Source organism: Aquila chrysaetos, chromosome 4, assembly GCF_900496995.4.
Source record: "Aquila chrysaetos chrysaetos chromosome 4, bAquChr1.4, whole genome shotgun sequence".
Classification (NCBI taxonomy): Eukaryota; Metazoa; Chordata; class Aves; order Accipitriformes; family Accipitridae; genus Aquila; species Aquila chrysaetos.
Window position 1 is genome coordinate 55,701,756 of NC_044007.1, and position 16,372 is coordinate 55,718,127.

At 39.1% G+C, this 16,372-nt stretch overlaps 2 protein-coding genes across 4 annotated transcripts in view; one reads left to right on the forward strand and one right to left on the reverse strand.

Moving 5' to 3' along the window:
• Positions 1-9,669, forward strand: part of ARHGAP28 (Rho GTPase activating protein 28) — a 77,007-nt gene extending 67,338 nt beyond the window's left edge. Inside the window, exons 12-15 of one of the 2 annotated variants that reach the window (XM_030011518.2) lie at positions 317-460; positions 2,599-2,753; positions 3,399-3,463; positions 5,334-9,669. In XM_030011518.2, coding sequence (XP_029867378.1) covers positions 317-460; positions 2,599-2,753; positions 3,399-3,463; positions 5,334-5,425 — 456 coding nt within the window. In that variant the 3' untranslated portion in view covers positions 5,426-9,669. The remainder of the gene's footprint in view (positions 1-316; positions 461-2,598; positions 2,754-3,398; positions 3,464-5,333) is intronic. The other variant, XM_030011517.2, reaches the window with a different exon arrangement.
• A 783-nt stretch (positions 9,670-10,452) lies between these two features.
• The window catches only part of LAMA1 (laminin subunit alpha 1), a 110,009-nt gene continuing 104,089 nt past the window's right edge, over positions 10,453-16,372 (reverse strand). Inside the window, exons 60-63 of one of the 2 annotated variants that reach the window (XM_030011515.1) lie at positions 15,877-16,030; positions 15,135-15,268; positions 12,670-12,892; positions 10,453-10,999 (exon numbers count right to left, since the gene is read on the reverse strand). In XM_030011515.1, coding sequence (XP_029867375.1) covers positions 10,839-10,999; positions 12,670-12,892; positions 15,135-15,268; positions 15,877-16,030 — 672 coding nt within the window. In that variant the 3' untranslated portion in view covers positions 10,453-10,838. Of the gene's footprint in view, positions 11,000-12,669; positions 12,893-15,134; positions 15,269-15,876; positions 16,031-16,372 lie in introns of those variants that run through there. The other variant, XM_030011516.1, reaches the window with a different exon arrangement.

Here is a 16,372-nt window from a genome sequence, read left to right on the forward strand (position 1 = left end):
GCTGGACTTCCGAAGGTTGGCATTAAGATGACGACAGTCTCAGCTCATTTCCTCATAACAGAGAGAGGATATGATGGGAATTACAAAAACTACCTCCTAATAAAGTTCCTACAAATGCAAACATCACTAAAAAGTTTCATATGGTATGAAAGATGATCTACAGTTTCACCAAAGGAATAACTGTGGGTTGTTACAGAGAGCTACTAATCGCTTGTATCTTCTGCTGCCTAAAATTTGGTGCCTTTCTAAAGCCCCAGGGCCAATTTTATGGGGGAAAAATTGCTGTATATTCTCAGCTCTGGTTTCCTCCCTTTAGGTCCCATCTTTCCTGATTTCCCAAGTGAGAAAAATGAATGAGGCAGCAATGAACAACAGCAAGAGGCAGCTGATGTTTGACAAAGGAGTGAGAAAACTTCTGAGGAGAAAGACCATGGAACGGGACAGACCTGAAAGACCAGAGGTATGATAAAAACATATCATTTTCAAGGGCAGCTTTAACCAGCCTCCCTTCTTTCTTACCTCATAAAAGCTTCTCAGGGTGGGGAGGAAATTTTGCCATACAAAATAAGCTGATTTGGAAGCTGTCTTGAAAGATGGCTTCCGAGTCCAACATCCTGATAAGACAAAGCTTTGGGGATTGACTGAGAAAAGGTGAAGAAGGCAGAATGATTTCTAGCAGCGTATTAGCTTTTACAAACACATGCTGGTTTTGTACCTGTTTTATAAGAAAATGGTTATATGTGGACTGTCCTTGACAGCAATGATCTGTAGATATTCAACAAATGCATAGATCTGTAACTGCATAGTAGGATGGTCCATATTAGGATTAATTGCACTTACCCGTGCCCTAGTCCAGGCTACTCGATATTCTGCTTGCAAGCTTTAATTTTACAGCTTTGCATTAACTTTCTAAGCAGAGAGAAAAACCAGTTTGCCTAACATAGACACCAAAACTGGGTCTAAATTTTAAGCACCTAATGAAGTAGTTTGTGTTGTTATTCCCCATATAGTCAGAGGAGAGAGGCGGATACTTCAGAGGATTTCCAGAGCTCCCGGTGCAGTTCAGACTTAGGAAAGTCTGATACAAAAATCTTCCTTTGGAGGTCTTAAAGCCACCAGATTTTCTCCACTGCCTAAATATGGAGTTTAGGAACTTACTTGAGGTATGCTACCTCAATAGATACCTAAAATTAACTTGGGTATTAGATGTAACATATCATTTGGGCAACAAAGCATGCTGTGTACAGATGCGTAACGTATACAGCCCCTATAGCAGCTTATATGTAGTATTTCCATGTAGTAACTACCTTTAATAACCTGGAGAGAAAGTCTTTAGAGTCTTGCATGGAGGTTTAAAAGAATGGAGATTGGTGAATTGTAAAAGGCATAATCAAGGAACTGATGAAGTACTCTATAGTTATTGAAGAATAGTCTTGAAGAACAAAGGAAAAGACAAATTAGGAAGGAGTGATATTGAGATTACAAGAAATAGAGAGTAAGCCACCTAATACAGACAGCAGAGAAAATGCAGAAGGGAATGTCTGGGAAAAAATAGAAAGAGAAATGATACGTATGAATTGTGAATCCATGCAAATTCAGCTTTTTGGAGAAATCATTTGCCAGCACTGACTGAAATATATTGTGGGTAGGAAGGACACGCATTTGTGCTGCAGATGGACACAGAGATGTTTGTTTAAAATGGCAGTGTAGACTATTGTGTTGCAAAACTGTATTCACCCTGGAACGAATACAGTGAGAGCTTCTGAGGAGAGTCAATTACTGCAGTCATTGCACCTTCGGGAAGACAAGTTCATTGATCGTAGTAATTGGCTTTGCATCTAATAAAAATGAGACTAGCCATGGCAGGTAGCTGAAATATGAAGGGTAAATAGGAGGCAAACTCTGTTTGGATAACTGAGTTGAATTTTGAGAGCACTTAACACAATCCCCAGGTCTCAGATGTTCTAAATTACACAGGGACAGAGACTGGAGAGACTATTGTACTCAGCTCAGCATGGTATTAACTGGATTAGAACTGGAATGCAAACCTTGCTAATTGATTTATCTGCCATTAATCATGGAAGAGTGCATAAACTTCATAGATGATCATTTGAACCCTACACAAGGTCAAATTTCAAATTAACAGAAACCATATGGTACTTCTGATATTTTATTGTACATATGGTTTGATCTAGTTGAAGCTATAGGAAGCGGAAACAGAAAACTGGATCTTCATGCCTCAGGAGAATTTAATCTTTAAAAGGAAGAGCAGATATTCCTAATCATTTTTATGTATTTTTAAATAAGCAGTTGGTTCACTGACCAATGTTAACAGCAAGCAGTTAAAATTCAAGGACTTGACTTTATTCCGTGTGAATTTATGTAGTACTTACCAAGGAGTTTTTGTCTTTGTGTTGTATCTCATTAGACCGTATCTACAAATTTGCATTCGTTTAACTGTAAAAATGGTTTTTGAATCATCAAGTGACTCCAGGACAGTGATTTTTGCAAGCAACCTCAAAAGAGTTGCAGAACTGCTTCTGAATGGAGCTAGAGCAATATTTGTCTTAGACTTACTCTACTGAATATTGATTTTAGGGAGCTGTCACTTTTCCCCCATACCTGCAGTCTGACATACCCGAGGGGGTGATAAGAGTTTATGCTCCACTGCATTCAAAAGTCTCTATGGCAATTCAACTCAACAGCCAAACAAAAGCCAAAGACATCCTGGCTCGATTCCACTGTGAAAACAGGTGGGTAAATCAGAACATTTTGTTTTTCCTGAACAATAATGTCAGAACCATTAATGAATAGATTGTTCCCTTTTCGAAGACTCATTGTGTTACAAGAACTCTTTTTCTAATCTAAAATTGTTAATTTATGGTTATGTTGGTCAAAGAAATTTTAAGCACTGATTTTATTCTTTATATTTTACTTAATAATTGGCTTCTATACAGAATCAATCTGCCCTCTGTTATGCCACTACTAAAAACATGTGTTTTATAGACTTGCTGCATAGAGAACCCAGAGGGATTGTCTTACATCTGCCCATAAAACATTAATGTTTTTATTTCTGTAAAGTAATAATTATTAACAGTTACGGGAAATGGTAAATTGTATCTGAAAGTCTTTTCTGCAAAGTCTTCCCATGTTACCACATAATGCTGTTCTTGAAATAAAAAATAAATAATAGAATAGAAGGTTTAGTTAACCATGACACAGTAATCTACTTCTCTAGCAGATTCAGTATTCTGCAGTCCTCCATTCAGTAGAAGTCCTCACTTTTTATAAGTAAGTTCACAGGGGCAAAAATATCAATTTTTAGCTTAATAGAGATGGTGGTTGTTAAGGCAGTGGTTATAACAGAAAGGCGAACTGAAGATTTTTTTTCATCCTAGCCGCGGATCATCACAGAACATGAGAGGCCAGATCCAAAGTTTACATGAAATTGGAGGAAATATAGGTAGGTCTCATTTGTGAAAATTCAATTCTGAATGTCCTTAGCCTCCAAAAACACCTCAGGGCAGTGCTGTTTTCACACAGCTGGGTCTCTCCTACACTCCAGTTCATCTGCAGGAAAGGAGCCTGACCCAAAAGCTGTTAAAATCAATGTAACAATTCCTTCTGACTCCAGTGTGACTGGAGGGAGGAGATAGTCACCCTATAGCTGGATCTCAGCTGGACTCCTTACAGTCTTGCCAAATTCATCTGACCTTTCTCTTACCTCTCTCACTCTCATAATTGAGCATTTTTCCATGGTTAAGAGATCTTAGTCTTCCTCTCATGAGCACATTCCACCTCACGGTCAAGCCTTTTCCCAAGACCTATTTCTTCCTCACTATGTTTAATTGTTAACCTCCCCCAAATAAAAAACACAGAACTGAGAATTCAGTCCCTGCATGCATGGGTGTACTATACTCATACTAATCCACGGGCTTTATTTAGATTGTAAATTCCTTGCAGTAGGGATTTTGTCTTCTTCCGTGTTTCATGCAGTGACAGTTTTGTAATAACAACAGTGGAATAACGCAAGTTCCTGGCCTAAAGGTCAAAAGCCACATTTTAATTTGATATTGCACAGTCCTGACCCTCTCCTTTCTCTATTCTTACTAAAATTCTGGATGCTCTGTTGAATCTTTTGTCAACTGTCTGATTAGATTATTCCTTAATTCTTCTAGATTCAGCTCTAAACAGTTTCTATAAAGTTACTACAAAACATTACAGACTTGCTTCAGCAGCAGTTAAGAAGCAAAGTCTTTATTAGATACACAAAGCTAAATTTGATTAGCAATTTGTTTTGCCTGGCTAAACAGGGTGACCAACCAATGCTAAAACAGAAGATCCTAAAGGTCTTATGAAACAATCCCAAGTATTCCCACCATGCTCTTTCAAAAATCTGGACGTTTAAATTGCATCTTCATTTAAAATTATTTTTATAGTCCCAGATCTTTCAGGGTACCTTAGTCCACTGATTATTCATTAATTCATTTATATTGCTTTCACTTGAATAAAATCACTAGGATCCCAGTGACCTTATAAGTAACTGTATAAAAATTTTACCATAATTCTTTGTGTCACAGCAATGTAACCTCACCAGTTAAATGGCTTCATCACCCAGTGTAAATGCAATATAGTCCAACAAATCAACTAAACTCAAGAATTTATTGCCTTGTTACTCAGTTAAGAGGCACCAAATGCCTCTTTCTGTGGCAAAGGCAGCAGGGACTCCCCAGCCACCCAACTCCTATTCCCAGTCACCACCTAACAAAACCCTCAAATGGCCAGACTTCAGAGGACTCCTTTTTTTTTTTTTTTTTTTTAACCAGCAAAACAGCAACTGCCAAAAACCTTGATATCCCTATATTTCTTTGCAAGATCCTAGCTAGATGGGAACACATGTTTTATAGAGCTACTTTCTCAGCGTTTAAAAATAGTGTAGAAACAAAGTCACAGAGTTGTAATTCCAGCCCAGTAAATCCAAAGAAATAAAAAAACCCATACTGTGACACTTACAGTAACAGTGTTGTTAATACTTCTAAAGAAACCGTAATATTTCTTCACCATTTGACTAAATGCCTTGTCCATAACTCGGCATAATGCAGGGCATCCTGCCTGGAAATGAAAGTGAATTCATGACTCTCACTGAGTAAAATCACTGGCAAATTTACCAAAGCCCCTGTCTGTATCCAGCCAAGATGTAAGCTGGACACACCAAACCAGGCTTGCTACGTGCAAGTCGGAGATACATTCCAGGACATTTTAACATAGCTCTGTCCCATTTACTAATGCGCTCAAAACATCCTATAAATCATGGCTGCTGATTTCCATTTCAGGTCAGCACTGTTTGGATCCAGATGCATACATGTTAGATGTTTACCATGCAAATCCTCAGGCAGAATGGGTGATAAAACCAAAAGCAACCTGAAGCAGAAGGCTGCGGTGTACTGGACAAAAGCCAAATGGACAACAGTGATGCCTGTCATTTTAAGAAGCTCTTACCAGAGATGAAACAAAATGGTAGCTACAGGACATCATTCCTTCCTACTGTGCTGTCCAACTGATGTTCACCATGTACTACTTTTGGTATAAGCATTATCACTCCAGGTTCTAGACCATTGGAAAATATCACATCAATTATGCTTTCATATGGATTACACTTGTGCCAGTTGGCCCAGGAGTTAAGGAGGACGAACCAAGGTATGGTGCACAGAAAACAACCTGTTGCATACGGAGTTGTTTGTTTCCTGATCTGGTGTTAGAACAAATTTTTGGAAAGGATCCAGTGGCATCCAAGGATGCATGAAACACGACCGACCACAGCGTAACACAGAAACATCACAGAGACATTCAAGAAGAGAAAGTATTTGTCACGCATGGAAGAGAGGAGCTTGACCTGCAGCATTACCAAGACATAGCTGTGTGACAAAATCAAACCTTTCTGCCAAAAGTAAACCTGTACAGCATGCATTACTGCAATATTTACATCTCTCCATCACTCCTCATGAGTATCTGATGCTGGGGAAAGGAGGGAGGCAGGAGGAAGAACTACTGTATAGACAGCTATATTGCTTTATGTACGTACCACTGTATATATTACTACCAGTCTTCCAAATCATCTGTCTGGATCACATTACTGTGTGCAATTGTAGCACCACAAACCATTTTCTCCTTCCTTCCCGTCACACACACAAGCTTCAGGAGACAAATGCTAGGTGAGAAGGGGCATATTCTGCTGGCTCTATTTTTTACTTGACACTCTCAGATTTAAGTCTGTGTAATGCCATAATATGAGATATGTGTTAATGGTGCCACTTACAGCCATTATCTTTTTTGTTAAATATTATAGTTTCTCAATTTGTAACCTGATTCTTTTTGTTTATTTTAGCTTTAATAAGTAAGCAACTTTTATACTATTCAGCTGCATTGAGAAGAGAGGTCTTTGTCCAGATCTCGTATAATACAGCATGGAGAAGAAAAAGAGCTTCCAATGAGCAGAGGGATTTAATACTCTTATTTAACACATTAAGGCCTTAAAACCATAGCCAAACTAGGCCCTGTTGTGCTGAGGGTTTTACAAATACATAGCAAATACATAGCAACTCCTTTTACAGATGGCATGCAGTCTGAGAAAACACACAGGCTGACAACAGAACAGTGGGCTGCAACTGCATTGGGAATGCAGCACCGCAAATGGACGTATGTCTAGTTTTTAGCCAGTCACAACAGCGAGCATCATTCTTCACCTAATCCTCTTGTTTTGGGCTGTACTTTACAGAACTGAAGCATGTTTGTTGAGTAGGGAAATCGCAAGTCTCTGGAAAACAGCAAGTATTTTTTTTCCAATCTTCAGTCTTATGCAAAAAATGGGAACTAATGCCTTCAACTGCACTGCAATGTCTCCATCGTTGGATGACGATATTGCACAATGAATTCAACCCAGTCTGAGCAGTGGGTTTTGTTCCTGATCTGGACACACAGATGAGGCAGAAGCTAGTGCCCTGTTTACCAGGTAGCAATGTAAAAGTGTTCTGAACCAAGTCCTCCAGGTGAACATAAAATGCACTGTCCTGCAGAGAAAGCCCGTAACTTGTGATGCTCTGCTGAAGCTGTGTGATGAAGATTTGCACATTCTAGAAACCCTACTTCTGGTTCAAAGTTAATCGTGTTCTCCAGTAGTTAACTTTCATTGTTAGTGTTCAGTGAAAGAAATCAATGTTGAATCAGTAATTTTACCAGCAACAACAATGTCTACAGAGGGCAGAGCCCGTCTTTCTTTCTTACCTTCTTGAGATAAAAAATGATAAAATTTAGCAACATTATCCTTTCATTTTCTTTAAAACATTTTAAACTTGCCTTTTTTTCTTCTTAACACTAATGGATGCATAGTTGCAGCCAGGAAAAGACTGGGACAGTTGTATTATAAAATATGAGGCTTATTTTGACAACTATTTATTTTAAATATATGAGAGATAGTAGATCTGTGGTTTGTTCATAGGACTAAGTATAAACATTTTGTCAAGTGCTTTGCTCCTGATTCCCTTTAGTTCCCTCTGTGGCAATGGACAACTCTTTCTACTATTCTGCCCTTTTCTTTTAGCTGTAAAATAGGGCTAGTACTTTCCTTAAAAAGGTAACATGAGAATTAGTTGAGTTAAATTCTGCTCTCAGATGCAGCTAAACAATTCCCTGAGCAGAACAGGAGCTATAAACATCCACCTAGGAAGGACAAACTCAGCAAAGGGATTTTATGTGGAAAGTGCTTTGAATACACAGAACATCATACAAATGCTAAGCATCATTGTATTTATAGCCAACGAAAGAGCTTTTACAACTATACAGAAAGCTGAAACATTAACTAAAGAATTTGAAATGTAGCAAATGAGAACTTTCTACAGTACTTTCAAACAAATACATTGACCTCCTCTGTCTTGCCCACTCACTTCACTCTGTGTTCTCAATGGCCGTGCACGGAAAAGTACAGAGCACCCATGTGTTCACATGGTAACTTGCTCAGCATGTTCTGGACTCTGAAACAAGGACTTCATCAAAATTATTTCTGAAATAGATCTCACTGTATTCCATACAGGATACAAGGGGTTTTTGGAAGACTTTCACCTTTTACCACTTTGCAACGTAGGAAAGCCAAATCTGATGTAATGAAATGCATCCTGTGAACACTTGTTTTATACTAAAATTGCCTATGACTTTAGAAGACATGCATATTAGCAGATGAACTAGATTCTACATACAGTGCCCAGACTACTACAGCACAGCCAAATACCTGCTGTCTCTGAAACAGAATGGCAAAATTCTTTTTTGATACAAATGGACCTAATGACCCATGTGTACTGTGGTTAATACTGTTACACATTAAGTTGTTTTGTGTTGTTGTGGTACACTAACTTGATTTAATATGCAGCAGACAAACTGAACAATATCTATGACATTTTTGAACATGAGGTCTCAACTTTAGGCCTTGTATTTCAAAATGCTGGTGGAGGGACCAGGAATTTTGTTCCTCCTAACAGCAGTTGAAGTCAAGTTATGATAGGATCATCACCTAACAAAAAGCAACATGTGGAAAGCTATTAAGAAGGAAGTGGTAGCAAGCAGAGAGAAACTTACTCAGCAAACTCCGAAGATGCCTCAAGCATTTATGTATTCCATGGTTCTACAAAGACGGCATTTTGCATATCAACACATAGACAAAGAGAGTGTATTGCAAGAAGTAGGTATTGGAAACAGACTGGAATGTTCTAACCTGTTTATGCAGCTGACGTCATTAGAATGTGTGTGTGTGTGTGTGTGTGCACGCGTGTGTGTGCAAATGTGTCTATGCATAATATTAACTACCTCACTCTGCATTTTCCAGGAAAAATATTTTGGCTTAAAGGTTTACTATTCCAAAACTTTCTATTATTAATTTCACCTCTCCACTAGTCTTTAACATTGATAAAATGTTTCTCCTTCTAAGAGCCAAGATTTGGAAATTACCAAAAAATATACATTAAAAGACATATTTCAGGATATGGATGAAATTTTATCCAAACCGTGTTGCCTCAATTACTGCTTGTAACGTAAACCTTATGAGATCAGATCTTGGGGTTAATAGACAACAAATACAACCATACTGTGTTTCAGTTTTTATTTTTCAATGGCTTTCCATTAATGTGCATCTTCTCTGGAAAATAATACGATGCCACTAAACAAAGCAAAATGTTTGTATGTACGTTTCCCTTACAATCCTCATTATGTTATGTGTTTTGTTGAAGTAAGCCTGCACGTAAGTGTATTTGTACAGGAGAACGTGTCCATTCTATTGTATCCATGTCAAAAATAAAAACAATACCAACAAAGCAAGCTAAACATGTGGTTTTCAGATAGAAGCAGCTGACAGAAATTGCAAAAAGCAGTGGTGAATCTGTCTTAAAAGCAACTCTGTTATAGCACCTGAACAGCTAGCTACACAATGAACCACATTCTGCCATCCTTCCTCAAGTGGAACAGTTCTTTGCTCTTGCACTGCCTTGATACACGGTACAAAAGGACACTGCTTGGAATCCTGCCTCACTGAAATCCATGACAAACTGCTTTGGTGTTTCATTTGAGCCAGTATTTTTTAAACTAGTATGAAATACATAGAGCAAAACTGACTTTAGAACAAATTGTGAAAATGCATAGTAAAAGCCAAACAAAATTGTAAGAAGCAAACAAAAATGCTGCTAGTTCAAAGAGAAAAAAGGAGAGGGAAGTGACTTGTAAAGAACTACGTTTATTACAGATGCATCTTCAAGTACGAAACATGTTTGTCACTGCTCAGTGGTCAGGCCAGCTGATGAATGGATGGCCTTACTTGAGTCAGATCAAGTGCGTGTCCCCCAAGCCTGGCTCAAGCACAACTACTGGAAGACTCATTTTAGAAACAGAGGCAGGCACAGTAGGAAAAGGTAAAGACAGAACTGCTGACTGGCCTGTGAATTAGGAATCACAGAGCACCAAAGGTGCTTCCCTGTGTCCTGTAAGAAATACTGTTTTCCCAAGAAAGATGCATTAGTTCTCACTGCCAAAATACATAGCTGTTCCCAAGTCAGACCCAAATGGTTTCTTCACCAGCAAAACATTTCATATGCATCTCTATGCTGTGGAGTTGCTGCTTGTCCTGCAGCTGATTAGATGAAAACATAAACAGGACCATAATCCTCCTAGACAATGTGACTATAATGGGGGTCAGAAGCACTAGATATTATGGCAGAAGGAAAAGGGATTGGAGCTACCATACAAAGTATAAATAAGAAAATTCTATTCATTAGACTCTGAATCTGAGACCTCCAAAATTATGCCTTTAGTCTCCTGCTCCCTCTGCTGGACTCTATCCACTCATACTTTTCACTTCTTAGCCTTCTAGCTCTTTTTCTCCTAACTGAAATGTATAGACAACTGAACTACATGAAATAATGCACAGTTTATCGTAGTTTTATTACGTGGTCCAAAATTATTACCTTTTTATAAAATGACCAACACACAATAAAATGAAATACTGTCAAGTAATCAAAAGAAAACATACTGTAAACACTGATTAATAAAAATTCCCAAAAGAAAAATACCCAATTAATGCCATTAACATTGTAGCAGAGGTATTTGTTGTTTAAAACCATTTAGTTAAAATGCAGACATAGAGCTTCTGACTAAAAAAAAAATAAATGACCTGAGTTGGAAAACAACCAGAAAATCAAGGAGATGCAGGCTCTTACCAATTCTTCTTTTCATTACGAAATGAGAATGAAAAATAACAGATCAACAAAAAAACCCCTCTCAGTCCAGACAGGTTTTGCTGCAGTTCAGTGCTCAGCCCCAGGGCAGGAATGAGGAAAGACTCCACGCAGGTCAAAAGCTCTGCTGAAGTCAAACAATTCTGCCTGTTGGCCCTTGGTCAACACAAGGTTCCTCAAACAGCCATGGAATGAGCTCTTGCTCGTGAGGCAGTTTTGCTTCACATCAGCTGAAAAACAAACGTGAAATACGTAGAATCTATTTCCAGTGAACTGAAACAATACAAAGATCCAGGTTATTATTCAACTGCTTCCCCTCCCTCCCAAACAAGCGATAAAACCAACACCAGAGGAGCACCAAGTTCCTTTCATGTTTGGATGATCTGAGACATCCCACCACGGACAGTCACTGCTGCCTTCAAGCATAAACCATGCACTGAGACAAGTTGTGCAGTTTGCAGAAATAGTTTGTCCCAGGGGACAATGTGAGATAAAGAGAGGGGAAAAGAAGGGGAAAGCCACTCTACATAGGTGTCTTCCAAGTTAAAATTGGAAGTGGCAGAATATGAAGCAACAGCTGAGCTGTACAGTCATGGACTCCATTGGCAAACCAAACCATGAAGTTGGTAGAGAGTTCAACCCTTTTTTTCCATACCACCTGTGAAACAGTTCATTCCACCTTTGCAGTACTCAACTAAACTGAAGAATTTCTCTGTTCTCTATGAACCCTAATCTTTACAGATGGAGCACAAAGAACAATTAGTATCACATTACCCTATTTAAAAAAAAAAAGGGGGGGGGGGGTCACAAGATGCTGATAATGCTGCTTTGGTATTCGAGGAAGACCAAATATTAATCAAGATCTGGTTAATTAGCATTAATTCATTTTTCATAAAGCACTAAAACCTTGTTCAACAGAAGGCTCTGTAACATTTCAAGCTATTATCCCTAAAGCTTTCCAAATATTTAAAGCTGAGTGTGCCCTTCAGACATGACCAGTCTGTTTTCACACAAATGGAAACATCTGAACTGATAAACTGTAACAGCTGTTTCAGAGACAAATGGATATGGGCATTTTATGCTATGTTTAAAAACATAAGATATTCAAAACTGTACAAAGCCTACTCACTCTCAGTACTGATGTGTTCATTGAAAGGTATGCCTGCAAAAAGGCCAAACTCATGATGTTCAAAATTCAATCCTCTTAATGAATACAGTCTTGACTCAAACTATCAACTAATTAGTTGCACAACTTAATTGAAAATTAATTCAATTACATATTTTTTGTGTTACTATCTTTTAATATTATCATCGTAGTATGATTGACACAGTTACTTCAGAAGGGAATTTGCACAGAACAAGGGAAATACGTGTTCATCTGCAGCAGCTTGACTTCTGCCTGCACAGCCCCTGATATGGAACATTAGCAAAAATAAAGCAGGGAAAAGCACTATAGAAACTTTACTCAGATGAATGTGAAGGAAAACCTTAATATCAAATTGACTGCAAAAGAAGTACACCTTAACACAAACAGGCAGGGACATTGTGAAGTCAGAGAGACAGCAAAAGACAAACCACATGGAGGAAATCCTTCACAGAAACTAAGGAGCAGATTTGTGTAGGAAAGTGATACGAGTTCAGTTGATCTTACCAACACACTCAACAGCTAAATGCAGTCCTCCACAAAGACAGTATACACAAATATTAATATACTGTGATCTCAGCAACTGTGGAAAATGGTAACTATGATTTATAATGCAATCATGAACTTCATGAATCAGAGAGAGAGAGGTAAGGGGAGAAAGGAGAGGGAAGGAAGGTGCATATGTTAAGACTAATTCTTCTGAGAAAGAGTAAAAGCAGGAGGGAGAGAAGGGAAAAGAAATATTATTGTACCTACCAGGATAGCCTCCAATGTAAATGGGATTGTTTGTATCTGCAGATGTTGACTGGATGTAAGGATTATCAGTTTGAACCAAATTCCCATCAACTATCAGCACAATACTATTTTTGCTTTTGTTTGCTTGAAGCTTGTGCCATTTTCCATCACACAAACTATTTGTGCCTCTTGGTTCATATGTAGCTGTTATTCTGCCAGCTCCATTGTTGACATGGAATAAAACCTGTATAAACAGCCAGATGTCAATAAAGATATAAAGTAAGAATACATGAACTAATTTGCCTAAATAAAAGCACAATCATGCTGGTGCAGAGATTTCCGTTTTAATAAATGTTTGGTAATTATGCAAAGCTAATTTTTACTTTGATAGTAAGAGTGTATCCTTATTGAAGTATCTTTAAAATCTGAAGGACTTGGATCCATCCATGCATCCATAGCTTGGTATACTTCACTTAGGATTTCAATGTTTTTAACAAATATAAATCAAGTAATTTTCTCACAGAAGGTGAGACTTCAGACCTGAAAAAAGATCCACTGGAGAGAAAGAGAATGGACTGAAAGCACTTGTCATTGCCAATACATATATTGATTTATTTCATGTATTTATTTTTCAAAGCAGTAGACATTTCCTCAATTCTGTGGTGAGGATTAATATGTAAATATTAACTGAGAAAGTATGTCTCTCGGAAACAGTAATATCTAACACTGTCTCTAGCTAAGAAGTTTTGAATAAAAAATGAGCTATTTCTGAGAAAAGCAAATACTTAAGAGCAATCAAGTATATATTTTTTGTGCACGAGATGAGTGGAGAACTATGTATTGATTGTTAAAAGGTTTATGGAACAAAACTGCCAATAGAAGTAGACAGTGATTTAATTGCTCATGAATATTTGTATTGTGTTTGCGTGGCAAGGTTTTGGTAGCAGGAAGGGAGGGGGGGGTTGGCTACAGGGGTGGCTTCTCTGAGAAGCTGCTAGAAGCTTCCCCTATGTCCAACAGAGCCAAAGCCAGCCGGCTCCAAGATGGACCTGCCGCTGGCCAAGGGTGAGCCCATCAGCGATGCTGGTAGCACCTCTGGGATAATAGATTTAAGAAGGGAAAAAAAAGTTGCTGTGGAACAGAAACTGCAGCTGGAGAGAGGAGTGAGAATAGGTCAGAGAAACAACCCTGCAGACACCCAGGTCAGTGAAGAAGGAGGAGGAGGTGCTCCAGGCGCTGGAGCAGAGATTCCCCTGCAGCCCATGGGGAAGACCATGGTGAGGCAGGCTGTCCACCTGCAGCCCACAGAGGTCCACGGTGGAGCAGATATACACCTGCAGCCCGTGGAGGACTCCACGCTGGAGCAGGTGGATGCCCCCAAAGATGGCCATGACTCCCTGGGAAAGCCCACACTGGAGCAGGCTCCTGGCAGGACCTGTGGACCCGTGGAGAGAGGAGCCCACACTGGAGCAGGTTTTCTGGCAGGACTTGTGACCCCACGGGGGACCCATACTGGAGCAGTCTGTGCCTGAAGGACAGCACCCCATGGAAGGAGCCCACACTGGAGCAGTTCGTGAAGAACTGCAGCCCGTGGGAAGGACCCACACTGGAGAAGTTCATGGAGAACTATCTCCCATGGGAGGGACCCAATGCTGGAGCAGGGGAACAGTGAGGAGTCCTGCCCCTGAGGAGGAAGGAGCGGCAGAGACAGCGCGTGATGAACTGACTGCAACTCCCATTCCCTGTCCCCCTGCACCGCTGGCAGGGAGAAGATAGAGGAAATTGGGAGTAAAGTTAAGCCTGGGAAGAAGGGAGGGGTGGGGGGAAGGTGTTTTAAGATTTGGTTTTATTTCTTATTACCCTGTGCTGGTTGATTGGTAATAAATTAAGTTAATTTTCCCCAAGTTGAGTCTGTTTTGCCTGTGGTGGTAATTGGTTGAGTGATCTCTCCCTGTCCTTATCTTGACTCATGAGCCTTTCATTACATTTTCTCTCCCCTGTCCAGCTGAGGGGGGGCAGTGATAGAGCGGCTTTGGTGGGCACCTGGCATCCAGCCAGGGTCAACCCACCAGAATATTGAAGAAGAGATTACAAAACAGGGTGCTTTGTACATGCAATAATATGTTTATCGAGGACAAGTGTAGCTCTATAGCAGAAAAAGTATTAAGCTACAAGAAAGGTATATATTTGGTTTAACATACAAGGTATGTTGTACAGGAGGTCACAGTGGCTGCAGACTAACATAAATAACACTAATTAAGAAGCCAAAAAGTTCCAGTGACTTCTGCTAATCTCGCATTTTATTGTATGATGATGAGAAATCTTGAGACTGAAAGTCTGTCCCATACTAGTTCTGTGGGGATTTGGTTCAGACATTTTGACTCCATCCCATTTCACTGGTGTCTATTTAGTGCTACCCAACAGTTCTAGCCTCCTAGTTTTAAGCAAGCCTCATGAAATGAGTGTGACAGCACACGGCAGCCTACCTTGCCATTTACAATTTCCAGTCCAATGGCATCAACCTTAGCACTGCTGACCCCGAGGAGAACACCATGCATCGCTGTTGTACGAAACTCCAGTGTGATGTTCACATCGGATCGGACTTTGTAACCTTCTCTGACTGAAAAGAAGTTATAAGCTTCTAATAGAAGACTTGGAACCCACAGTACAAAGTAGAACACATACATTGTCATTAGAAGGCCTAAAAAGCTTGTTAATTACTCTGCCAGGATAGGACCTTGCAGAAAAGTAAGTTTTCCAAAGTCATAATTCACATTTTATACTAGAAAAGGCAAATGCCCAAATAATTTTTCTTTCATTAATTTAAATTTAATACATTCTATCTTATTTGTAAGAAACTGTAAAGAGCACATACTCATGTAATCCTTCACGTTACTTCACAAGCACCCCAAGTCTTTTGTCTCCATACCCTTTAATAGACCTTAACTTAACATCATGAACATGGATATTCTTAGCTTGAAGAAAGAGGTAGTTCATTTCTTTCCCAGTACTAGAATCACTAGCTCCTTCATTTGTGGCAGATAGCCCTTTGCAGAAATGGCCACTTTTGGATGTACGTAGTAAAAGAACTCAGAAATACATATGCAGGGCATGCACTCTTTGTGTGAGGTGTCAATTAATTACAGAGAGTTCCAGCAAGACCTAAAAAGAGTATGTTTTCATTAACATTAATTCAGTACGGTACTGCTTTCATTTAATGCCACTTACCAAGAGCACCAAAGCCACTCCCATCAAAGAAAGTACCTTCCTGCACAGTTACATAGCATTTATTCACAGCAAAGATGGAGACAGGGCTCTCATTGTCCAGTTGCTTGCTGTTAATTGTCATGCTACCAATGCAGGCAGGAATACTGTGAGTCACCTAAGCACATTGAAATATAAGAGTTAACATGTAATACAAACTGCTGCCATGCTCTCTTAGTAATTGACTTGTAAATAAAAAATTCTCTGAACAAAACACAGCAGGATCTAAAATATTTACGTAATTACATTTCTATTTATTACATACACAAGGTTACAAATGTACATAATGTCTTGGAGTCAAAATAAATATCGTTTAGAAACACAGTATTCACTCTCTAGCATAAAGAAAGAATTGTATTTGCCTGAATGTGAGCAGGGATACCCCCAACAATTAAGGACATTCCAAACATGCTTCAGCAAATTAACAAGTAAATCAAGATTTTGTAAGACATTTTGGAAG